The sequence below is a fragment of the Electrophorus electricus genome, chromosome 5 (assembly GCF_013358815.1).
Source record: "Electrophorus electricus isolate fEleEle1 chromosome 5, fEleEle1.pri, whole genome shotgun sequence".
Lineage (NCBI taxonomy): Eukaryota > Metazoa > Chordata > Actinopteri > Gymnotiformes > Gymnotidae > Electrophorus > Electrophorus electricus.
This window is the reverse complement of record NC_049539.1, coordinates 13,981,440-14,006,727: the sequence shown is the minus strand read 5'-3', so window position 1 is coordinate 14,006,727 and position 25,288 is coordinate 13,981,440. Positions and strand designations below refer to the sequence as shown.

General features: G+C 43.0%; 3 protein-coding genes across 10 annotated transcripts in view; 2 read left to right on the top strand and 1 right to left on the bottom strand.

Annotated features, from left to right (window-relative positions):
- Positions 1-8,119, top strand: part of rims2a (regulating synaptic membrane exocytosis 2a) — a 72,351-nt gene extending 64,232 nt beyond the window's left edge. For 5 of the 7 annotated variants that reach the window (XM_035526597.1, XM_035526596.1, XM_027009477.2 and 2 more), the window contains 5 exons: positions 4,307-4,448; positions 4,616-4,728; positions 4,913-5,014; positions 5,105-5,244; positions 5,414-8,119. In XM_035526597.1, coding sequence (XP_035382490.1) covers positions 4,307-4,448; positions 4,616-4,728; positions 4,913-5,014; positions 5,105-5,244; positions 5,414-5,629 — 713 coding nt within the window. In that variant the 3' untranslated portion in view covers positions 5,630-8,119. Of the gene's footprint in view, positions 1-606; positions 1,120-4,306; positions 4,449-4,615; positions 4,729-4,912; positions 5,015-5,104; positions 5,245-5,413 lie in introns of those variants that run through there. The other 2 variants (XM_027009479.2, XM_027009478.2) reach the window with 2 other exon arrangements.
- dpys (dihydropyrimidinase) lies at positions 5,924-20,970 on the bottom strand. Of its 2 annotated transcripts, XM_035526601.1 has the most exons (10): positions 20,386-20,970; positions 18,684-18,842; positions 18,322-18,501; positions 16,507-16,696; positions 15,897-16,053; positions 15,671-15,812; positions 14,805-14,947; positions 12,616-12,823; positions 12,391-12,430; positions 5,924-6,009 (listed from the first exon to the last, which is right to left on the bottom strand). In XM_035526601.1, the coding sequence occupies exons 1-10, from the start codon at positions 20,635-20,637 to the stop codon at positions 5,978-5,980; spliced, it is 1,503 nt and encodes a 500-aa protein (XP_035382494.1). In that variant the 5' UTR covers positions 20,638-20,970; the 3' UTR covers positions 5,924-5,977. The 2 variants fall into 2 exon arrangements, with proteins under 2 accessions (XP_035382494.1, XP_035382495.1); XM_035526602.1 differs by lacking the exon at positions 5,924-6,009 and having other exon boundaries at positions 11,988-12,430; positions 20,386-20,969.
- LOC113577068 (dendritic cell-specific transmembrane protein) lies at positions 9,255-11,824 on the top strand. The gene is made up of 4 exons (XM_027009527.2): positions 9,255-9,350; positions 9,723-10,783; positions 10,971-11,303; positions 11,575-11,824. Exons 2-4 carry the CDS (start codon positions 9,737-9,739, stop codon positions 11,650-11,652), a joined length of 1,458 nt encoding a protein of 485 aa, XP_026865328.2. The 5' UTR covers positions 9,255-9,350; positions 9,723-9,736; the 3' UTR covers positions 11,653-11,824.
- Positions 20,971-25,288: the final 4,318 nt, after the last annotated feature.

Sequence of the window (25,288 nt, the reverse complement as noted above, 5' to 3'; positions counted from 1 at the left end):
TTAGTTGTTGTACACATGTAATGTATATTACAAACCTGATTTGTTTTTTGACGGTTTTTTTTGTTTGTTTTTTTTTTATAAGTGGTAAGTGTAAATAGTAGCAAAGTCCAGTAGCTAGCAGTGTTTGGTTCCCCGCTGCACTCAGAGGCTCAGATGTGTTCACGTTGGCCAGCATGCACAAGGGGAGATGATGGATTGGAAAAAAGACAAGGTGAGAGATTTGTAATTATAGGGAGAAAAACAGCCTACTGTGTTTGTCAGGAGAAGAGAAGAACAGATAAGTGGGGCGGGGGTGTGTGTGTGTGCGTGGTTGTTTGTGTAAGTGTGTTTGCTCAGCACGTGAACTGTGAGTGACTGGCATGCGGCCTGTGGCTAGTCTGGCTGCCAGGGCAGACGAGATGCTGACACTAATGCGTACACACGCACACACACACACACACACACACTCCTGCTGTATCTCTGGGTAGAGCTCATGCGGTCGGAGGACCATTCGAGATGCTCATCCGCAGCGCATCCTCTGATTGGCTGAGAGAGGAGGAGGGGAGGGGGGCTCTTCTCCCCCACTCCCTGCTATATGTGAGTGTGCGTGCGTGTGCTGGAGAAGGCAGAGGAGCTGAAAAGAGCACAGAGCCTCTCTTCACCGAGCTCCGAGCTGAGAGCCTAAGCGTACTCGACTGCTGCATATTCTGCCAGACGGACCTTTCTGACGCGCACACGCGCACACACACACACACCAGCAGACACCTCTCTCCACACTAGGAAGCATCCTCGTCTGCACACAGGCCATAACCAACCAACCCCCCTGCCCAGAGGCCCATCCACTGGGACGACAGCAACTGCCCGAGCTTGAGCCGGCGTCTATGGGCCTTGGTCGTCAAGGAGGGGACCCCTAGACCAGTGCAGCCGCGATCGTCCGGGAGCGTCCGGGAGCTCCAGCGTGCGGCGTCAGAGCCCTTGCGGAGCAAGAGAACATGGGGCGTCAAAGCCAGGACGGCGGGGCCGGAGCGGCCAGCGGCGGGCGCATGCATCGCTCCCAGAGCCGCCTGAGTCTGTCGGCGTCCTTCGAGGCACTGGCCGTCTACTTCCCTTGTATGAACTCCTTCGACGAGGAGGACGGAGGTGAGGCGCGGTGGTGAGGGGCAGGTGGCCCGAGGGGGTGGGGGGGGATGGGGGGAGAATGGGGCGGGGGGTGTGAGGGGTTGGAGAGAGAGACCCTGGGGTGTGTGTGCGTGTGTGTGTGCGCGCGCATATTTGTTAGTGGTCTGGGAGCAGTGGGGCACATGTTAATGTCTCATGCGGGGGTCCTTTGAAAAGATCTAGCACTGCTTGGATTTTGAGATTATCAAAGAAATGTCACAGTCTGCTTGTGGGGGTTTGTGCATTCGTGCATTGCGCTTTAGTTGGATGTAAAAATGTAGATGCCTTTTGGTGTGATTTACTCCAAGTGATGGTGCACTTTCGGTATGAAAAAAAGCCCAGTTTTGTAGACCAACAGATTGTTTGCAGTGTCTTGCTGGGCTTGCAGCCTCTGCAGCCCTTAGTGTGCAAGACAACAGTGTTGTGTTGCAGGAATTATGGTCCCCATGTCACCATGTGCTACTAATTATAATTCTATGTGATTAAATGTACCTTTGATGTTCATATGAATGAAATGTGTTTTATGCTTATAACGATGAAGATGATGGTGCAGTGGCTAGTATCGAAAGAGCGTGCAAGTATTCTGACCTTGAAGCTTTTAACATACACTCTCTCTCTCACTCTCACTCTCACTCACTCTCTCTCTCTCTCCCAGCTTCTTGGCATTATTACTATATCGGAGGGCTAATAATCTCCCGGACATTAGTTGAAATAGCATTTTTAACCTTGTTTAAACAAGATGTGAAGGGAGAATCCTAATCTAAAAAATCTTAAAGACCAGGCTGTTCCAGAGCTCTCCAAATCAGGTCTTGAATCTCCGATTATCTCGGTAACAAACGATGTCGCCACTTCCCATACTCCCTCTGCAGCCATCAAAGCATCATCCAGCCCGGTCAGATGTAATGAATGATGGAGTCATCATTAGGAAGAGGCAGCCGACAGGCATTTCCTTCTGTAGATGCCGATTAGAAATGGTTATCTTTCTGAGGTAATTAGATCTCGTTACTGAGGGCTGATTAACCCAGAATGCACTGAGGCTTTGATTGTGACTCTGGCATCACCGAAGGGTCAGTCTGTGGACAATATGGGACACTGGTGGGTTAGTGGACGGACACTGTGGGACACTGGTGGGGTAGTGGGTGGACATTGTGGGACACTGGTGGGGTAGTGGGCGGACACTGTGGGACACTGGTGGGGTGGTGGATGGACATTGTTGGACAGTGGTGGGGTGGTGGATGGACATTGTTGGACACTGGGTAGTGGGTGGACAGTGTGGGACACTGATAAGGTAGTGGATGGACATTGGCAAACGCTGGTGAGGTAGTGGACAGACATTTTGGGACACTGGTGGGGTAGTGGGTGGACAGTGAGGGACATTGGTAGGGTAGTGGACGAATATTGGCAGACATTGGTGAGGTAGTGGACGGACATTGTGGGACACTGGTGGGGTAGGGGGTGGACATTGTGGGACACTGGTGGGGTAGGGGGTGGACATTGTGGGACACTGGTGGGGTAGGGGGTGGACATTGTGGGACACTGGTGGGGTAGGGGGTGGACATTGTGGGACACTGGTGGGGTAGGGGGTGGACACTGTGGGACACTGGTGGGGTAGGGTAGACAGTGTACATGTCCTAATTGTTTTGGGCTTAGCACCTCGGACTTGAGATGGATTTTGCAAAATTACAAGCAAGGAGTGAGTGTGTGTGTCTGTCTGTGTCTGCAAGCCTTTGTCTACATGTCTGTGTGTGTGTGTGTGTGTGTGTGTGATTGCAATGGAATCCCGACTATCTGAGACCAGACTGTCGCAATACATCTGCTGTTAAAATATTTATCTGTCTGTTCCCTTTTTATAATAACAGAGCTACATTTTCACTTAAGCACATGTTAAAGCTGGTCTCTGTTACAAACCCTAACAAAAAGCTCAGGCTAAAATAACAGGTTTGTTTATGTTTATGACAGTAGACTGTTTATGTCTCCTGGGGATGGGTAGTTCATATTAAACCTCTATTAGTCATCAGACAGACGTTCACCGAACAGGAGAAATGCTGATGTGACTGCCACAAAATATTACATTTTTTTTCAACTTTTATACCTATTAATGTATTTATTTAGAATGTATTATTTCAAATGTATTTATCCTGCAGCACTTAGGTCCACATCAGGAGAGGGAGAGGGAGCTGATCAGTATGCGTAAATGCTTTGCACCTGGGATTAGTCTGAATTTCGAAATACGAAGGATACATGAAGGACATTCTGTCCTTCAATCCTCCTCCAGCTGCCGCTTGGCGTACTCGCGAAACACCACCCAAATGTCTCACATTTTCATCGCGACATGAGTAAGATGCCAGCAAGGTTGCATGCTGGTTATGATCACTGTGTGCATCTCTTTGGTGGGATGTGATTAGTCAGGCGGCCTGCATTGCCTTCTCAGCTAAATGATTCTTTGAAAAAAACTGGAATGTCAGAAGGGAGTTATCAAATGGCTGAAATGGTGCCATCTGTGAATTTGCGTGAGGTGCAATCATATCATGACAAGCTCCAGGAGGGAGATCTTTAAGAAGGTAAATTTCTCCGCCTCTGAGCTGCCGCTGCTGGATGCCTGGTGCCATGACCCAGAGCAGGAATGCCTGCCAGGCGTGATGAGCTGGTACGGTGGCAGAGGGTGTATCAGGAAGCTGTGTGCGTGCAGGTCTGCAGGAAGGCACTGAGTACCTGGGACTTCCAGAGTGCAGGCAGCAAGTCTTCTGTCATCCACATCAGCCCAGGGCTGCCAGACAAGCTGATCCTGTGTGTGTGTGTGTGTGTGTGTGTGTGTGTGTGTGTGTGTGTGTGTGTGTGTGTGTGTGTGTGTGAGACACAGAGGAATGTGTCACATCCTGTATTGGACATAAAGTCACTGCAGAACATTGTGTTCTTCTCTTTAGTTTGCTTCTTCTGTGGGACTGTTTGTTATTCTGTGCTTGGTATAACCCAACTGCAACCCGGTGACTGCTGAGTCGCAGTGGTTTTTTTGGTATGGGGCTTTGCTAGTGTTGGCTGTTGGCTGTGTATGGTAGCAACAAACTATTCTCTGAGCTCATGGTGCCCCTTCCTGGATCTCAGAGGTGCGCAACAGATGCTCTCCACCAGGACTAACCCGCTCGCTCGCTCTTCCTCCGTTTCTCGACAGAAGCAGGGGGAAAGAAACTACGCAGTACGGTTCAGCGGAGCACGGAGACGGGTCTGGCTGTGGAGATGAGGAACAGGATGACCCGGCAGGCCAGCCGCGAGTCCACCGACGGAAGCATGAACAGCTTCAGCTCTGAGGGAAAGTAAGTAGTACACACACACACACACACACACACACACACACACACACACACACACACACACACACACCCAAACATACTCTCAAAAAAAACACAGGTCCCATCTCTTCAGTATGTTCACAAGTATGTTTACTCAAGAGTCTTAGCAACCAAAGTTGTCTCTGTTGCAGCCTTATCTTCCCTGGCGTGCGACTGTCTTCAGACAGCCAGTTCAGTGACTTCCTGGATGGACTAGGCCCCGCCCAGCTTGTGGGCCGGCAGACTTTGGCCACACCTCCTATGGGTAAGTGCCAGAAATAAAGCCCTTTATTTAAAGATACCAGCTTTGTCGTGTCACTTTCTATACACTTAGTGCTCCAAGAGCAGAATTCTGCACTGATGAAAGCCCCACAGTAAAATGATATTCGTAGTAATAGCATGACAGCTGTGTAACTTTTTTATTCCGGATTCCTTCTTGCCACGTTCAGGTGACATTCAGATCGGAATGGTGGAGAAGAAAGGAGCTCTGGAAGTGGAGGTCATTCGGGCCAGAGGCCTTGTAGGAAAACCAGGGTCCAAATCACTGCCAGGTAAGAGCTGAATGCACCGATGAGACCGACGATGTCCTGAAAAAACCCATCTTTAGCTAAATCCCACCAAACCCATTTGCTCCCGTCCAGCCCCTTACGTGAAGGTCTATCTTCTGGAGAACGGAGCCTGCATAGCCAAGAAGAAAACGAAGGTGGCACGCAAAACCCTGGACCCTCTGTACCAGCAGCAGCTGTCATTTGAAGAGAGTCCAGGAGGGAAGGTCTTACAGGTGAGCCACATCTCCATCCTGGGGGTCCAATCCAGGAAAACTACCCCAGAAAGGTTACCCTGGATGCTGTTGGTGTCCTGTTTGGTCCACTTTGTCCAGATGTCTTTTCCATAATGATAACTTGTTAAGTATCAAAAGCCCTTTGTTCTTTGTCTTTCTGCCCCAACAGATCATTGTGTGGGGGGACTATGGGCGCATGGACCATAAATCTTTTATGGGAGCCGTCCAGATACTTTTAGACGAGCTGGACTTGTCCAACATGGTGATTGGCTGGTTCAAGCTCTTTCCTCCTTCCTCATTGGTGGACCCAACATTGGCCCCATTGACCAGAAGAGCTTCCCAGTCGTCTCTGGACAGCGGGTCCGGGCCATTTGGCCGCTCATAGCGGTGAGCTGAGCGGTAGCGTTGTTGTAGCAGCAAGTGGGCGGGACTTTGAGATTGGCGGCGGATCACACCCCTGCCCCCCCGTAACACACTGCATGCTTGGTGTCGTGTCTTCTGAGCTTGTCTCTTAGGGGTGAAAATAAAAAGCGGTCCTGTGTTTGCTCGCAAAAAAAAAAAAAAAAGATAATAATAATAATAAAAATAATAATAATAATAAGTAAATAAATATAACCTGAAATCTTGCACACATCGTGCATGAAGATTGCCCCTACAGACGGGGGACAGGCAGATGAAGCTGGAAACGGACTCGTGTTTAGTCCTGCTCGAAGCCATCGGGTGAGGGTTTGAACTAGGAACCAGTCACTGAGTTCAACAGTAGCCCTGCTTTTTAAAACAAACAAACAAACAAACAAACAAACAAACAAAAAAAAACAGTTTCAATCTTCAAGATTTCTTTTTCCTCCGCATTTGGTTCATTGTTTGTTTTAATGCTGATGTATTTGTATATGAATGGGCTAACAGTGTTTGTTCTCAGTGCCTGGGGTCATGCCATGCCAACCGACCCAGAGAGGCACATGGAGATCCCGAAACACGCGCTGTCGCAGTCGTCAGTCACCTGCCCTCCCGATATGCACACACTCTAGCTGAGAAGAAGTGAGACTGTTTCTAGATTTTTAAATGCAATACAGAGAAAGGCCTTCGTGTACCGAGAAGTGACGATTCGAAATCGTCAGGATGAACTTTGAACATCGAGTAGAATGATTTCTCTGGTGGTCGTGTATGAAATTTAAATGGGGACTTTTTCTCTTTTTTTTTTCTTCCTTTGGTTTTTAATATTTGTTTTTTTATTTAAATTTTTTTTTTCTTTTTTTTTCTTTTTTTTTTGCATGGACTCATGTTTAGCTGAACTTAAATAAATAATTATTTTCTTGACTGCAACCTGCAAAAAAAAGCTGAAGAAAAAGAAACAGAGCGCAGCCGTTTTCAACAATTTGTATTATTTTTAAGATAAATTTCACTAGTGCATGGTTTTCATGGAGATTGAATGCAATGCTGTGATTCAAAAAAGGGAAACCCTGTTTTATCATCCTGAAGAACATTCCTTGGTCTAAACTGTATTTTTACAACACATACAAACCGAGAACTTGGAGAAGTTAAAGAAATTAAAGATTTATTTCCAGAAAGTCCTGTTCATGTAGAAAAGAAGGTAAAGAAAACATTTTTAAATGATCATTTATTTCACTGTTAAGGTAGAAGCCTTATAAAGATAATGTGCAAATTGTACACGTTCCTTTATTTTTCCGTCTCTTTTGTCCCAGGGTGGCTGTTGTACTTTCCATTGCTGCTGTCATCAGATTAGCTCCGCCCACCCTTGTGTCTTTCTGGTGATCCTGCAGTCTTGTGTTCTATTCGTTCGCACCTCATTTAGGTTCAGTTGGTTTTAACAAGCATGTTGAAAAGAATTTACTGCGACATGCCTCGGGCACACCGTGCAGAACACAGCATGTTTTGATAAAGATGATAGTTGGAAGAAGAAAAAAAGAATAACATTTTTGCAGTTTCTTGTACAGTGCATGTCAACTATGTTAGTTTCATCCCTTACCCTGAATTAAATTTTTAGAGAATTTGGCTGTACTGTGGCAGACTTCCACACTACAATTTTGAATGAAACATTCCACCCAATAATGTCACATTTTGTTGGCAGTTCTTTAAAATTATTTGGAAAAAAAAATATTGCAATGGGAAAATTTGTATCCTGTTAGAAATAGTTTAGAGGAATACCCCCCTCCCACCAATATTCCAGAAAAAAAAGATCCCAACTTGGATTTGTAAGAGTAGAATCTGCATCTCACCGACTATTGTGCAGTATTGGGCAGTGCAGATGCACAAACATCGCACTACTGGAGCTCAGTTGATGAGTAGGGTTGCATGATTTGGGAATTTGCCACATGACATGAATTTATAGACTTTAGTTTTCTCACTTAATTTTCAGAAAGTTCATTTAATATATTTTTGTTAGTTTATTTACAAGCCAAGACCAGTTAATTTTTTATTTTCTATTTTTAGTAATTATCAAAACTTCTCATATCTGGGAAGTAGATGACTCTTATTGTTATAATGTCTGAATAGAACTCTATGGAGACATTATTCCTCTTCCATGTAAGTTGAATTATATTTTGGTGTTCATTTAATAGCTTTTTTTCTGCAACATGGTATATGTAGATTTCCTCAGATTTCAATATTAGGTGTCATAAGTCATGGAATTTGGATGAAAAAACAAACATCCATCTATAGAGAACACCTTGCGGAATTGGGATAATGTCTCACCTGATGACAGAGACATGTTGTACACCCTTTTGAATGCCTTCTCATTTTTTTCTGGTGCAATGTGTTCATACCAAGGCTATGTCTTGGTCAAGTATGGTTGAGTACAGAGATTTATGTAAGTTATTTTTCAAATTAAACAATAAAAAATGGATACCACACTGAACTTGTGCGTTTGAGGCTTCTGTAAGTACTGGCCATGCAAGTCCAGGGAAGCACGTATTATTAGTGGAATTAGGGGGTAGCTGTCTAACTAGTGTTACTAATAAGAATACCATATAATTAAACACTTAGCACATTACATACTAATTATTTGCAGTAGTTGCAAACAGTCAGGCAAGAACTTAACAAACAAATATAACTGAACATACATTCACAATGATGTGAGGAGTAGACAGACCAAGTACTGGGGTTGGTGTTGGGGTTATGGTTGGGTTTAGTCAAGTACTGGGGTTGGTGTTGGGGTTATGGTTAGGTTTAGTCAAGTACTGGGGTTGGTGTTGGGGTTATGGTTGGGTTTAGTCAAGTACTGGGGTTGGTGTTGGGATTATGGTTAGGTTTAGTCAAGTACTGGGGTTGGTGTTGGGGTGATGGTTGGGTTTAGTCAAGTACTGGCGTTGGTGTTGGGGTTATGGTTGGGTTTAGTCAAGTACTGGGGTTGGTGTTGGGATTATGGTTAGGTTTAGTCAAGTACTGGGGTTGGTGTTGGGGTGATGGTTGGGTTTAGTCAAGTACTGGCGTTGGTGTTGGGGTTATGGTTGGGTTTAGTCAAGTACTGGGGTTGGTGTTGGGATTATGGTTAGGTTTAGTCAAGTACTGAGGTTGGTGTTGGGGTGATGGTTGGGTTTAGTCAAGTACTGGGGTTGGTGTTGGGATTATGGTTAGGTTTAGTCAAGCACTGGGGTTGGTGTTGGGGTTAAGGTTAGGTTTAGTGCACCTACTACCATTAGTATGAACCATAAGATTTCATTGTATATGAACTCTATTGGGATGGGTAGTAGAATTCAGCAATGGTGAAGTGTCCTGCAACATTTACCTGAATACCCAAAGCAGACCAACAAAAAATGGTGACACTCAAATATAATTTTTTTGACACTCAAATATAAGTAATTCATCCTATCTAAAACGTCTAAAACATCTATCTAAAATTCTATCTAAAATTACATGTTTTGTGAATTTTAGTCCAGTTTGGGACTGTATCAGTGTGTCACTCAATCTTTCTTCACTTTGTCTCTGTGGTTGTGGCTCCAGCTTCTGAGTCATTTCATGGAAGTTGTGAAAAAACGTAGCTCTGACTAAATAAAATCTCTAATAAAAAAAGAGGAAACACGATGCTTCCTCTTAAGACCAGACTATTCAGAGTTGCAACGGTACCTAGATCTGCGTATGAATTCAGGGTAGGTGAAAAATTCAAATATCTTTGGAAAGGTGAAAATATAGTGAAAATAAGACTCTTGCATTGTTAATTTGGGAAAAAGAGCATGCTGGGTATTAGTTGACTCCGTTGACATTGCAGAGTTATTGTTTTATTGTGTTGTTCAGTAGCTCAAGGGATGGAGCTTGGAGGGCTGACAGATTGAATTCAGAGTTAGACTGCAGTGACACTCCAGCTAATGGCGTTTAACGGCCTTATTTAATGATGTATCTGAAGATCTGCATTCTGTACATTGTGTACAATAATCAGCATGTGCAACAGAAGTATGTTCTAGCTGCAGCTTGAAAAATGCTGGTGTTGGTATTTCACCTTAGCTTTCTCCATGATGTTTCAGACAGCTTGCAAGCGATGGGGTCAAACTTCCAAGCGAGCCTGTGTAAGCTTTTGCCCGACGCTTGCACCTCAGACACAGCCATGAGCAGGCTGAGCTGCATGGAGAGGGCTCTTCTGCTCATCTCCTGTCTGATCACCAGCCTCATGCTGGCTTTGCTTCTCCTCCTTGCTCTCCATGTGCCCTTTCTCTATGGCTTCGAGGTCTCTGTCCCTGTCACTGGTGTGCTCTGGCTCTGCGTGACGCTGGCCACGTGCTTTTCTCTGAGAGCCCGCTGTTTCGGGATTCTGTTGCTGATCTCCATCAGTTTGAAGGAGGGCAGGAATCTGCTCATCACGGCTGGGACGACGGCAATTGTCTTCTTGAACATTCAGAACTCACTGAGGAACCTCAGGGGACTGGCGAAGAGTCTCTTGTGCACTATGGAGGAAAAGTTGCTGGATGTCGACGTTTCTCCACTTAGCAATTACATCCAATTGTTAAAATGTGTAGCGAGCCAACTTATGCAAGCCATCAAAGAGAAGCCGAATGTTTTTGGCAGGTACTACACAAGCTTCACACTTACACCAACTGTGCACTCGCAGAACTTCAAAGATAAAATAGCTGAAGCTGAAAGGACGCTGAACAAGACCACCGAGAATGTGCTGGTGGCCATCGATACAGCTTCCTCAGTGGCAAAGATAGTGTCTCCAGCCTTGGGCATTCTGCTGCTCTTCGTCTTCACGGCCCTGTATCTGAGAAGGTTTCGTTCTGACAGAGAGCACAACATCTTCATCACCCGAAACTTTCTGAAGTACGATGAAGAACAGCGACTGCTGGGGAAGCCCTCCGTCTTCCCGCTCAGCCGGAAGGAGTCAGAACGTTACATCATGGTTCCGTCAGCTAGGTTCACGAGGAGGGAGGCAAAAACCATGCTAAAATTTAGTTTCCCGATCGTAACCCACAGTATGACCTGGATGTTCTTCATAGGAGTGGATGCTCTGCTGTACTGGATCATCACCATTCTTAGAAGGCAACTGGAGGAGCTGCAACCCCTTCATGTCCCTGTGGTGCTAAATGAGAAGGTAAAAACCAACCCATGCAAACGGCAATCAATGCCAACTTCATTGTATTTCATCATTTAGTTATTCAAATGGACACTGGTTCTCTCAGTCCTGAGAACATTCAAGTCAGCACTAGTTCCCACTGTTCTACAGTTTTGGTTTTCTGACAGTTTCCTTTTTTGCCTCCTGCCCATTCTTGCTGGGACAGAAGGAAATACTTGTTGCAGGTGTTGGCTTCAATGAAGACCAAAAGGTGTACAACTTTTCCTATGATGTGTTCATCTTTGAAAAGAAGTGTTTACCAGCCCCAGAACTGTGGCTGTACAAATCACTCATGCCACTGTCAGGCATTCTCGCCTTGCTGGTTCTTTTGGTTGTGGTATCTTCAAAGCTTGACCAGCTGAGGGTCCTGGTGTCTGAACAATTCTTTGCTGATGTTGCTGAGGAGAGGATTGCAGCGCTTCATGCAAAGATCCTGAGCAGGAGGTCCAAGTGGAAGGTCCAGACTATACAACCAAGCCTGAAATCATTTGTGACTCAGGTTTGTTTTCTTACTTCTTTGCTTTATAATGAACACAGAATCTGGTTCATTCACCACAGAATCTGGAACATGTTTTCTCAAAGATGCGCAAGTCATTTGGCTTCTGGTTTGCAATGCACAGGGAAGTTTAGTGCTTTCAGAAACATAGGAAATTTATTCATGTAAAAATCTGAACAATTTTCAAATAATTGGCCCTGGATTCTCTTAAGTCTGCCGGGGAGGAGTTTATCTCTTTTAATCAATTAGATTTTTGTCTTCTGGTTTTCTCCAGCTCAGGTTTTGGTTCCCCATTTTATTGTCATCAGAAACACAACATGAAGAAAATTCCATGAAGTTTGTTTTCAGCTGAATTCTACTGTTTTTGTGTCTCTTTTATCTTACAGACTTGAAGTGTCCAAAAATCTTTATCTTGTATATTTTTGGTGAAACACATGTAACTTGTACTGATGTTATGTGAGTTATGGGGGTGGTGAACTCTAAGGCTAAATGTGTGTGTGTGTGTGTGTGTGTGTGTGTGTGTGTGTGTGTGTGTGTGTGTGTGTGTGTGTGTGTGTGTGTGTGTGTGTGTGTGTGTATATATATATATATGGGTATCTTGTCCATGCAGCAAACATAACATTGTGTCTCTTACATCATATTTAACATGCTTTATGTATATTTATTCAATCAATAAAACAAAAAAGGTGAAACTGATATACAATTTTTATTAGAAATACACTGGCAAAGTTCAGTTATGGTCTGTGTAATCAGGTCTATGAGTTATTTAAAGAGTGTTCATTTTCAAAATATTCTCATACATTCTGTACTGCAAAATCTGTCCTTGACCCATCTAAAATGTGCATTTGATAGGATTTGTGCTCAATGTGCACACAAAAGAACAGTTTGAAGGCTGAAGTGTACCTTAACACCACTTAAAATCTGAAAGTGAATTCTCACCCAGCAAAACATAAGATTGGGCTGACTGGTAAACTATGATGGCTGGTTAATCTGCAGATTTCCATGCTCAGATTGCTCTTCCTAAGCCTAAAGAATTCCATGCTCTTCCCTCTAATTTAAAATCCATTTTATGCCAAAGATATGATCTCACCATCGTAGGGATTCCTCGCCACTGCGCTAGGCTTCCTCACCTGAAATATAAACATAGAAAATACAAATGTACCGCAAGATGCCCTTTGACCGAGAAGTCAACCTGGTGCCACAGTTTTTTTTAAATTAAAGTATGCCTTCCGGTTCTGTTATATCCAATAATACAGCACCGTTAAGTTCAGTGATGAGGAATGCAGTCGTGATGGGCAGTATCAGGCAAACCTACCTCCTCCCTCTGCCTGATCCTCTTATACACCATGTCAGCGTAGGGCTTGCGTGGTATAAACCGGCCCTGACCTGGCTGGGCCATCACGCGGCCCCCTTCATACACCACCATCCCTCTGGAGATGGTCAGCAGTGGAACCCCGTGGCACACCATACCCTCGAAGATGTTGTAGTCCACAGCCTGGTGGTGGGTCTTTGCCGAAATCAACCTGCACAGCATACAAGAAGATACAACAGTGTATGAATGAAGAGACAGGTGGATTATGGCTGTGGTTTTCAGTTCGGTGAGCATCTAGCTAAGGAACTGTTTTCTTCCCTGCATGATCTGGTTTGTACGAATGAGTTAACAACTCATAACAAAGAAACAAGTGCAGTTTTAAGCTTTGGTGCTTTGTTAAAACTTATCATGACTGACTGGATAAAGCCAGAGCTATGTTGTAGGCATACCTTGTTTAGCCATATATTAGTCATATAACCTACACTTCCACGTTACTGTTACATATTGAATCACAAAGACACATTATTCATCCAGTCGATTTTACCCGAATCTGTGCTAGATGCTGGAAGCGGCCCGTTTTGCGGAAATTAAATAGGTAAGCAGAAGTGCTTTGTATTTATTTTTAGTCATTTGCCAGACGGCGCTATCCAGAGCAACGAACAAAAAAGAGCAACCCACAAAAATGTTGCTATTATGCGTTGCGCAAAGCGTCTCAGAATCTTTGCCGCGACGGAAAACAGGCGTATGTCCGTCGTGACGACAAATAAGATCATTTATATGTAAATGACAGAACACGTTTTGCCTCATAAAATAACACGTGTTTGAAATATGCAACCCTTTCGAAACCAGGGGTGTTGTTGCTGCTGTTGCAATCATAGCTGTCTTTGTTTTTGAAGCTTGATTAACAACAGAGCCTGGGTGAATTTTAAGAACCGTGGCTCATACTTGGAACTCGGAAAAGCTGGAAAGCTGATAGCCGCATTATCTGGAAATGCACGATCATGAGTCACCTTATTGTACACATATTTTAAAGAAACCTCTTATATGTGTACAGTTTCAGTATATCTTTCAGTTAGTTGTTACTAATAAAGAAGGTGAATGTACGTTTTTACAGCAGTGGGAAGCGATTCGTTTGGGCAAACCGTTAAAACTTTAATTTCTTTACGCATATAAACAATCAACATCCTTTCGGTTGCTGATCATCATAAATGCATCCTTTAATTAAAAAGGAATCAATTCATTTCTGTCCTTATCCAGGCCTGCACTTACTGCGCTCGCCGCGCGTTATTAGCGTGTTCTTGTTCAGTTTCATATCTTCCTCTCAGCGCGCCGACCCTCGCTCAGTTATCGGCCCTGCGGGAACTAGCCCAGATTCTAGGGATGGGGAGCAAAAAAACAAAACCGACTTACGTAAGACACGTGGCCTCGTGTCAAGCTGTGCGCGCGCTCGTCTGCGCGTGCTCGCGTTCTTGTATCGCGAGGATGATCCAACTGCACTTTGCGCTGGTTTTTTTTTTTGGGTTTTTGTTTTTTTGTTTTTTTGCACGTTTGGTTGCAGGCGCTACATGCGCTGCCATTTATGCTTCGACAGTTTCACCCGATCCGCAGAATCCTACTCTGCGTCAAGTGACAACATCGTAGTAAATGCGTGAGATTAGTGCCGACCGCAGCACGCCCGATGCACCGTAATACAGCGGTATGATGACATGCCAACGTCTAAACTATGATTAATTACGTTCCACATACTACAGTGTTTTATTTAAAAGAGAAAGGGACGGTGCTATATTATTTAATTTTAACAGATAATTCCAGCTCATTACTCATAACATTTTCTCAAGTGAAACCTTTAGAACTGTGGGAAATAAGAAAGTGCAAAAAAATAAATAAATAATTGCAGTGTTCTATAACATTAAACTTTTAAAAAGCTATCGTCTCATCTCAAAGCTCTTATATAATCCATTCAGATTACAGAGCCACATAAAGCATTCATTCTTGTTACCTCTCTCACAAGATATTTAAACATAGGCTTCTAATAGTGGAGCGCTCTGCTTACTTGCTCTTCACTTTTTGTTAATCGCATTAACCCAGGTATTTGAGGTTGTTGACAAATCTGAGCTTTGCTGTTAGATTCCCGAATACATGGGCTGCAGGGAGCTACATCCGTTCGTGTGGGAAGAGCAGCACTGCATTACCTCGTGGCTTTGGGATCCCAAACGACCAGGTCTGCATCAGAGCCCTTGGCAATCCTCCCTTTCTGGGGATAAAGGTTGAAGATTTTTGCCGCGTTGCTGCTGGTGACGGCTACAAATCGATTTTCGTCCATTTTACCACTGTGCTGGGGAAAGCAAACATGAACATTGTGGGTGTTTTGCACCAAGTCCCAGGGGTTGCATCACCCTTCGCACGCATAGTGAGTCCAACATGGACTAAACTGCCAGAAGCAGGTCCCTCTCCTGCTCCATAAATCAAGCCACAGCGTTTTCACTTTCAGTCGAGTAGGCAAAAACTGAGACGGACCCACGGGTTACCCGGCAGGCACGCACTTCCTATGCTCTACACCACTGCCGTGAGCTGAAGGGGAAACGGTACGCATGGTATAACTCAAATGTGCTCAAATTGCACTAAAATGGTTAAGGGAAACGGTTTGCTTGATACAGCTGAGATGTCCTAAAAATTAATGTCCTTATAGAAATAAGGATGTGACTAGTGAACACGTAAGATAAGTAAGTGGGAGTTGGAGAATGTACTGCAACCAGGTAAATGTACACAGTGTATTTCTCTATGCGGCATTTATCACATTAGCTAAATTACACAATATCTCTAAACAAGACAATTCTACAGTTTAAAAAAGAATAGAAATTCTGAGAAATGATTGTGTGTGTGCTCTTAGTTTTGTTTGACATGTACTGGAAATTATACATAACATACTGTATTCTGTCATGCTGTGGGGGTGGGGTTTGCATAACTGGGTTTAAGCGGCTTACATGGCACTGACATTTGAGAGCTTAATGGAAAAGAGTGAAAAGAAGACTAAGAATCCAGAAAGCCAGAGACTGACCACACCCTTCTCCCATATGACAGACATCCGGTCCTCCACCCCATTCACCCCGTTGGGGATTTTGGTGAAGTCGTCCTTGCCCAGAGCTTTCTGACACACCGAAAACGTGCAGTGGTCTGTGCCGCTCACAGTCAGATCATCACTGCAGTGGAGAAAGCAAGCATGTTTATTAACTGGTTATTCAGAACAATGACATTGAAATCACTGTATGGAAGTTCCACACTACTTAGCGAGAAGGTCCATCAGGTAGCCAGGAGTGCTGGGATCTGGTCTCAGTGGTGGGCCCATGACAAAACCCGCTGCATGGGCCCAGTCCTTGTGCCAATAATGAGTGCCATCAGTGCCCAGGCCGGCTGCTATGGGCTCCCCGAACACAACACACCCTGCACACACCCGGGACCACACCACACGATTAGAGTGCAGAAGCTAGAGGACACAGGAAATATAGCAACAAGAAATTTGAATTTGAGTTATCTAAATTAACAGCAAACCCTGACCGTCCATCTTCGTCCCCAAGGAAACAACAAAGAAAGTTGCCTCAAGCGAACTGCTTTTAATTAGCCAATTTCAGCTACTTTGTTCAGTTTAACTGCTTTCTGGCATAACGTTTGCTATAAAAAGTGTCGGCTTCAGTCTGCCACTTAAACCCATGTAAAACATTTCAGTGCCACCAGTCTTTTACAGTCATACCTGAAACATCTGGCTTCGTGGAGTCAGCTGAAGTTTTGAATCCAAAGGACCATTTCCAGTTTATTTGTTTTGTGTGATGTTTTTAAGCACCCCCAAGTGACCCCTCAGTGACCCCTGAGGCCTGGGTTTGTGCAGAGCCCACCCACCGTTTCTCCGGGCGTTTCCCACAACCCTGGCGGCTGACTTGCTCATGACGTGAACGACATAGAGTGGGCAGTTGACGGCGTGGGCGATGGTGATGGCGCGCTGTGTCGCCTCGGCCTCCACCTCCTCAGGTCGACACATCTCATGTCCCTCGGGCCCCGTGATGCCCAGTTTCAGCATCCGCTTGGCACCCTAAACACACACCGCCCACAAGTGCTTCTGTGAAAAACAAACTATGGGGTCTTCAGCATTATATTACGACATCATTCAGAACGAAGTTACATGAAATATATGTGAATTTTCTGAGCTGTGTTTAGTCAAGGAGCCTGGATTCAAATAAACACTGTAAGAAATACTTAAATAAAATGAAATCACAGTGTCAACACCGTAAAACCTCTGTGACATCACTGCTGCTTCAAAATAATGTACATTACTGCCCGTAATCCACTTAAGGCAGCTCCTCATAAGATAGAACAACCGGTTTACCCATTTGGTAAATTTGTATTTGGTGCCCTCTAGTGGTAGAGACTATTAATGTAATGCCTGGCATGTAAAACAAGCAATACAGAAACTACCATAACGTCTTCAAAAAATGGCTGGTATAAATCCATAAATAATGAAACACAAAAACTCCATAACTACCATAACTATGGTCTTGTTTGTCTATATTTTAAGAGCTTTTTGTCTGTATTTTAAGAGCTAGTCTTTTAAACTGGAAAAATGCTGTCCAATAACAGAGGCTTCACTATTTTTAGAAACTTAACTTGACATGTCCATATTACTAGTAGGAGTGTTACAGGCTATATAAATGAACACAGAGGTTTGCACTTTAGTTTTCCTGAGCTTTGTAGTTTGTAGTTTGTAGTTTGTCTCCATAAGAGACACGTATATGGCCCTCGACCGAAACATTCTGTGAATACTCTAAATGGACTTGGCCATGAGGCAGGACATACATCTGCTCTGTGTCTGGAACGTGGCATGGGGATGTTCGGTGGCTCGGCGTTTACTTCGTGTTTCTGCCAACATCTGATATCTGTCTAACATCACCTGTCGAACGTTTTCTGTCACGTGTCTGATGTCTGACTAACATCATGAGTTTCATGACTAAAGAATGCACAGGCATGTACAGGCAGGCTTTGCTCAAATTCGTCCCACGAGGAGCCACGTGTGACAGTTCAGCCATGAAGAGCAGCGTGCTCTGCCAATCACGTGGCATTCCCGACACAGGTCTGTGATGACCGGGGCAGGAAGGTCCACCCTGGTGTCAAAAGACATGCGAGAGGTCTGCAGTGGGTTTGGTTCTCTCCCTCTGCAAACCCTCTGCTCCACCTGAGCACTGTTTGCCTCCCACGGTCTCTTTATGGTCTTATGTGATCACATTATGAACATTCAAGTACACTTTCCTTTTTCGTACTGCAACACTTTCTTGTTCATTCCCATATCCCAATGGCAGGAATTTTATTTAATCTGCTTGACACCGAGTTTAGATGTGGCTAGACTTGGCTGTGTTCGGGGAAGCGAAAAGTTAATTATTCGCCACTGGCTGTCATGACCCCTGGCAAACAATCCACAGAAACCAAAGGCCAGTCTAGGGTTAACCATTTTATAACCTTGAGAAGAGATAGATATATATATATATAGATATATATATATATATATATATATATATATATATATATATATATATATATATATATATATATATATATGTGTGTGTGTGTGTGTGTGTGTGTGTGTGTGTGTGTGTGTGTGTGTGTGTGTGTGTGTGTGTGTGTGTGTGTTTGTGGGTGGGTGGGTGGGTGCATGATGTTACTGACCTCAACAATAAGGTCTCCATTTTCTGCGTGCACCTGAGCAATCGCGCCGATGTCCTTACACTGGGAGAATGCAGCATGGAGTTCCTGGTCACTCAGCATGAAGACGTCTTTATAAGCCATGAACATCTTGAAAGAGTTCACTCCTTTCTCTTCAACCAGAGTCTCCATCTCTTGCTTCACCTAAAATATGTCAACAACTAATTTTAATAATCAAAGGAATTATTAAACATAACAGAAAAAAAGAATGATGTTCCATCTCATCCGTGAACAAGGTCATGTTGTAATCGCACAGATTTAACCTGCTTTCATCTTGAAGCTTTAAAACCTTAAACGCTGCTGAGTTTTGCTGTGGGGTAACCTACCCAATCGCTCCACCAGGTGACGGCCACATGAAGGGAGTAGTCGCAGCAGACTTTGGGGTCGGCTATGCTCCTCCATCTCTCGTATGCCTCCAGGAGAGAAGCCCCCTTCTGTGGGATGGAGAAGTCCAGGATCATGGTGGTCCCGCCAGCTAATGCAGCCTGTGGAGATGGGAAGAGAGTAAGAAGGTGTCACAGGAAGCCAGTCTGGGCTCACCGAGAACTCATGAGAAATTTATTGTGTAACAGCAGCTTCACTGAACTTCATAGGAACATAGTTGGTGATAATGCTTACTATTATAATATTATAACAGTCATGGCCAAAGGTTTTGAGACTAGCACACATTTTGGATTTCACGAAGTTTGCTGCTTCAGTTTTTATGGTGGCAATTTACATTAACTCTAGATTGTGAAGAGTGATTAGATGAATTGCAATTAATTGCAGTCATTCCTTGCCATGAAAATGAACGTAATCACAAAAATTACTGCATTCCAGCCACTGCATTTCACTCCTGCCACAGAATGGCATGCTAACATAATTTTGCTCAGAAGAAAGTGTTAATGAGGACAAGACAGCTGATATCACTCTGCATTGCTGATTAGAAGAGTAGACTGGTTGCTTTAAAAGGGGGATGGTGCTTGAAGTTTTCTTCTGTTAAACATGGTTACCTTCAAGGAAATATATGCAGTCATCATTGCATTGCATCAAAAGGGCGTGACAGGTAATGACATTACTGCTTGTAAGATACTACCTAACTCAACTATTTATCGAATCATCAAGAACTCCTAGGAGAGAGGTTCAATTGCAGTGAAGAAGCCTTCAGGGTGCCCAAGAAAGTCAAGCAATCGCCAGGACCGACTCCAAAAGACGATTTATTTTGATGAAGTCCCCTTCGGACTGTTTGGGACATCTGAACAAATGATTGTCCAGAGAAGAAGAGGTGAGTGCTTCCATGAGTCCTGTGTCATGCCAACAGTGAGGCATCCTGAAACCATTCATGTGTGGGGTTGCTTCTCATCCAAGGGAGTGGGTTTCCTCAAAATGTTGCCTAAGAACACTGCCATGAATAAGGAATAGTATCAAAACATCCTATAAGAGCAACTTCTACCAACGATCCAGGAGCAATTTGATGATGAACAATGTTTTTGTTTTTTTTTCCAGCATGATGGCACACTATGTCAAAAGGCAAAAGTGATAACCAAGTGGCTCAGTGAACAAAACATCGAAATTTTGGGTCCATAGCCCGGAAACGCCCCAGATCTCTATCCCATTGTGAATCTGTGGCCAACCCTCATAAAGAGGGTGGACAAAAACAAAAACAAAACAAAACAAGAACAAAAAAACTCCAAGCACTGATTAGGCAAGAATAGGTTGCCATCAGTCAAGATTTTGCCCAGAAGCTGATATCCAGCATTCCAAAAAAGAAGGGTCAACACTGTGAATATTAAGTCTTTGCTTAAACTGGATGTATTTGTCAGTAAAAAGTTAAACTTATAAAATGCTTACAATTGTGCTTCACTATGCCATATAAACATCTGACAAAAGGATCTAAAAACTGAGGCGGTAAAATTTGTGAGAAACTAAATTTGTCAGTATCAAAACGCGCGCGCGCACACCCGCGCGCGTCTACGCACTTGAATTCTTCATTGCCTGCGGACGTCACCGAGGTGGTCTAAAATGGAACTGATATTAGGTTACTGTTACCTTTGTACCAGTGTAGAAGTCGTCTGCCGCCACGGTGCCCATAAATGCCAATTCCATATGTGTATGCGTGTCGATTCCTCCGGGCATCAGTAGTTTGCCCTTGGCATCGACGACTCGCGTCCCAGCCGGAACTTTTAGATCTGGCTCCACTGCATGTATAACCCCATTTTCAATATAAACGTCAGCAATCTCAGAGTAATCCTCATTTACAACTTTGCCTCCTTTTATCAAAATTCGGCTTTGGCTTGTCATACTTGGCTAACCGTGTCCTCCTGACTAATGAAACTATGAGACTACCAAGTAAAATGAAAATGAAAAAAAAATGACTATACTCAAATTGCATTCAATTCGGCCTGGTAAATCCAAACAAAATATTGTTCACGCTCTTTTAATGTTTTAACCCCTCTTCTTCTCCAACGACGTTAAAAAAAACAAACAAACAATTAGCAACAGTTCTATGACACGACTTATGGTGCTTGGTGATAGAAGTGTCCTCTGATCTGCAGCAAATATTGCAAAAACCTGTTTTGGCAACGCATGGGGTCACACCCTCGGGTTTGCTCATAGTCAGCGTGTCAAATATTTCCCTCAACTTCCTTTGCGAACCAGACCCGAAAAAAAGGGTTCGTTTTTGTTGTTGTTTTAATTTTTATTATTATAAGAAAACACCCCTTTCTCTGTCCTCGTAAACCCATCGGGGTTTTTTTCATTTCATGAGTTCTCTCGGAATCAGATCGCTTATGTGTCATATATATCGACTTTAAGCACGTACCAAAATGTGTACGTTTTGTTTAAGTTATTTTAACGCATCCCATGATTGCAATGTTGCACTGTTATTTTTCATGTAAGTAGTAGATGGAGAGAATTTGTTACCAGAATTGAACACATTACCTCATAGGTGGTTGCAACTAATCATGTAGTGGGGTGGAGAATTATACGTTATTCAGTATACTAATTTAGAAACATGAATTCATTGATTAGCAACCTGTCTGGTGCCATGTAGTGTTAGCCATCCTGCATCCTTTCACTTGCGGTCGGTTTCGAACCATAGAACTGTGACTGACAGACTGTAACCCCAACCGCACCACAGCTAAAGAAACATAAACGACGTTGAGGCTTCTATTTGGTTAGGACACATTCATCTATACAACAAAGCAATACAACTCCATCCAGTTTTGAGTCTTTTTTCCGCATCAAGTACTAACTTAACTTAATATTTCCCGAGAATAGGATCCATAAATAACACCTTTCAGTTACGCGCGTGACTTTTACCCCAGTAAGATCTGTGTTGCGTCAGCCGTCCCAACATCTGGCTCAGGAATGCTAGAAACAAACAAAGTCAGACCCAACTCATAAGTTAACGAGTAGCAGCCAGTTACTAAATTATGATGCAAATCGGGCTATTCTAACTGGATCAGCTTTTATTCATTTTTAGCAGTCACGCAGGTTTTTTGTTTAGTTTTTTTTTTACTTTAAGCGTTTAGCTATTACTGTGTCCACAAGAGAGCGCTGTTTGTATATGTATAGGATAAGTAGATTTTAATTGGTAGACGTGGGGGGGGGCAATAACAGGAGTAAAAACAAAACACATGTAACAAACCTGTCAAATGCACTGGCATCAGTAATGCAGGGAAAGACATCCAGCTGTTGCTTTGCTTGTTCATGTATTACATTATGCTGATCTTACAGTGTAACCTATGAGCTAATATAGCCTGATCAAAAATTAAAACAATTTTCAGTAGCCTGATAATAAATTAACAAAATTTTCACAATCCTTTACATACTACAGCTGAAAATTGGGACATAGTGACTAAAACTGGAAAGCTATGCACCAAATCTCTAAACCATGTCTGCAAAAACAAAAACACATGTCCTGCCTTTTAGTCTGGTTTGAAATGTAAATCTTTTTGCCAAACACTACACACAGCTTTTTAAAATCTTTTGAAAAGCACAGTCGACCAAAATACTACAACTTGTATTCTAGTTAGCCACATCCAGTCCTTATATGGGAAAACACATATGAAATCTGTTCACAAAGAAATCAGGGCTTGATAAATAGTCACCTTAAGTGTGGAGTGAGGAGTGAGTGGTTGAGGAGGATGAGTATGGCGAAGAGTGGGGATGAGATCTGTCCCACTGAACATGTGATCAACTATTGATTAAACATAAGGGAGGGTGGTGTTGAATATGAAGCAGTTGGGACACTGGACATTATGGAGGCGGGGCTTTGAACCTAAAGGAGGTGTGGCATTGAAAATTAGGGAGGCGAGCATTGAACCCAAAGGGGGTGGGGCTTTGAGCATGAGGGAAAAAGAGGCATGGCATTTTGATTTAAAAAGAGGGTTTTGGTTGTGGTATTTCATTGCAGATTATCTTTGTTGATTTTGGGGTGTAGGTTTAAGAAAAAGATCCACTATTTCAGAAAATATTAAAGGCCCTTTATTTCATTGACATTTGTCTTTTTATTGGCTCTTCTTACCATGTCAAACATGTATATTGTGGGTGTTGTTTGTATGTGTATAAATGTTTGCATGTGTATAACGGTCCTGTCTTGTGTTGATGCAGTTTAGAAGTCACTGTCAATGTTGAATTGCTGCTGTGCTGTATAGCTGAAGTCTGTTGGAAAAACACGCAGGTAAGAATTACCTTGCACTTTGTCTATAGGGGCCTTGATTTGACTTATCTTAATCAGCGAACAGGTTTTGGGGGCTTTAGTTTTGATCTTCTATGAGTTTCACGTTGGATTATCTATCTATTTATTTATTTATTTGCAGTGATGGCTTGAATTTGCCCTTTCCTAATGTGTTCAGTGAATGTCAGTTATGTCTGCAACTCTGGATCACAGCAGCAATAGGTGTACTGTAAGACACAGATTAACATATGGTTGCCAGAGACTGTGCAATCCCTCTCTTTGGTTACATGCTCAAGGCATTCACTGCGTCCCCCTGGAACATGTGAATAGTGTCTATTCCACGTTGCCCTGACCATTAGTTCATTACTGGAGGTGTGTGAACATCCTCTGGGCCATGACATGGTTGCATCAGTGGACGAACAATGTGTTGGCATCCCATCAGCAGGGGGGGGGGGGGTTACTGTCAGTGTCATATCGTGGGTTTGTTTTTTTTTTTTGTGCAACTTTATTTGTTTTTGCTTCTTTAAGAATTAGAAAAGCACAAGGCTCCAGAGAGACAAAGATGCATGTACTGGTGAGATAAGCAAGTCCTTTGGGCTTACAAATACCTCTCTCTCTCTCTCTCTCTCTCTCTCTCTCTCTCTCTCTCTCTCTCTCTCTCTCTCTCTCTCTCTCTCTCTCTCTCTCTCTCTCTCTCTCTCTCTCTCTCTCTCTCTCTCTCTCTCTCTCTCTCTCAAACACACACACACAGATACAGAGTAAATGCTACCGCATGCCTTAAGAGGATTTGCGGTGCAATGTGAAGTGCAATCAGTGTATGAAATGCTAACGAGAAAGACTTGGTAGCTCCAAAGCAACTCGGCTCAAGTCTTTTTTCTCTTTTTCAGGAGTACTGAATGTTTTTCCTTTTCAGTAGCACTGAATGTTTTAAGAGAATGTGATCTTATTTTAGCCCAAACCTTGGCCTGATCTGTTCACAGTTACGTGACTAATAATTATTTCACCATTTTGAGGTTTTTTTTAATTGTATAATTTGAAAGCCGGTCAAAACATTTAAGGGGCTCAGTCATCTTTGACTGCTACTTTGACTGCCATACCTCTGCATCAAACATTTGGTATCAAATTCGTTTTGACTCCTGCTTTGTGAACATGGTGTTTGAACTGATTCCAGCAACGGAACTTTTATAGTCTAGCTGATCCCAAAGGTCAAGGTCTCATTGGTGAAAACGATTCTTATCACTGAAAATCGTTGCTGTGAACACCTTTTTATTTGTATTGTTTTATACTTATTTATATTTAATTGCAGTGATCATACTGAGTATTACTGCTTTCAGATCAGCACAACTGAAGTCACAAAAGCTCTGTATGAAGGGAGAAACGCTAAATATGTTCCAGCTTCTACCACCAGATGGCAGCATTCGTCTCCACTAATGGTAGAACGCAGTGTGTTTAGCCGTACAGTAATAACAAACAATTTCGATCCATAGAATTGAGGAAAATTAACTAATATAAAAACATATTAAAATCATATTAGAAAACGAAATCATATATATATATATATATATATATATATATATATATATATATATATATATATATATATATATATATTTATTTAAAAAGAACCAACTTTTAACATAGGCGAACGCAAAATAGGCTTACTAACTATTTACAAGCTGACTAGATTTATTTTTTTTAAATATCAATATTATGTTTATAGCTCTTAATGCATTACATGTTCAGTAAATTATTTGAATATTTGAAAAAAAATATTTCAATATATATTATATATTCATAGAATTAACTAAATAGTTCTATCCAAACAATCGGCTACAGAAGGAAATTTCAGAAACAGCATGCAGTCTTGGTCTGTATAAGGGTACCTTCAGATTATTGTGCTGAACACACAGTATGACTACGATATATATGGCTGTATATTTGTGGATTTTTATAATTATTAAATTTTTTTGCACTGGTAAGTTTGTTTTAGTGGGCGGGCTAAACGCCAAGTTCCCAGGTACTACCAGACGTGCCACAGTGTCGCGTGATGAGCATCGCGGCAGAGGTTAAGCAGACTCCGGGACAATAAAAAAAAAAAACGTTAAGCTTCCAACAATGAGAGGCGGCAGATGTGAAGGGAAACAATTAAATTACGCCTTGCATGAAGTTTGCTTTTCATTTTGCGAGGCAAATTTAGTGCCACGGCTAATCATTATGCTGTCGAACACGATTTGCAAAAATATTCAAGAGCTTTGCGTGCCTCACTGCCCT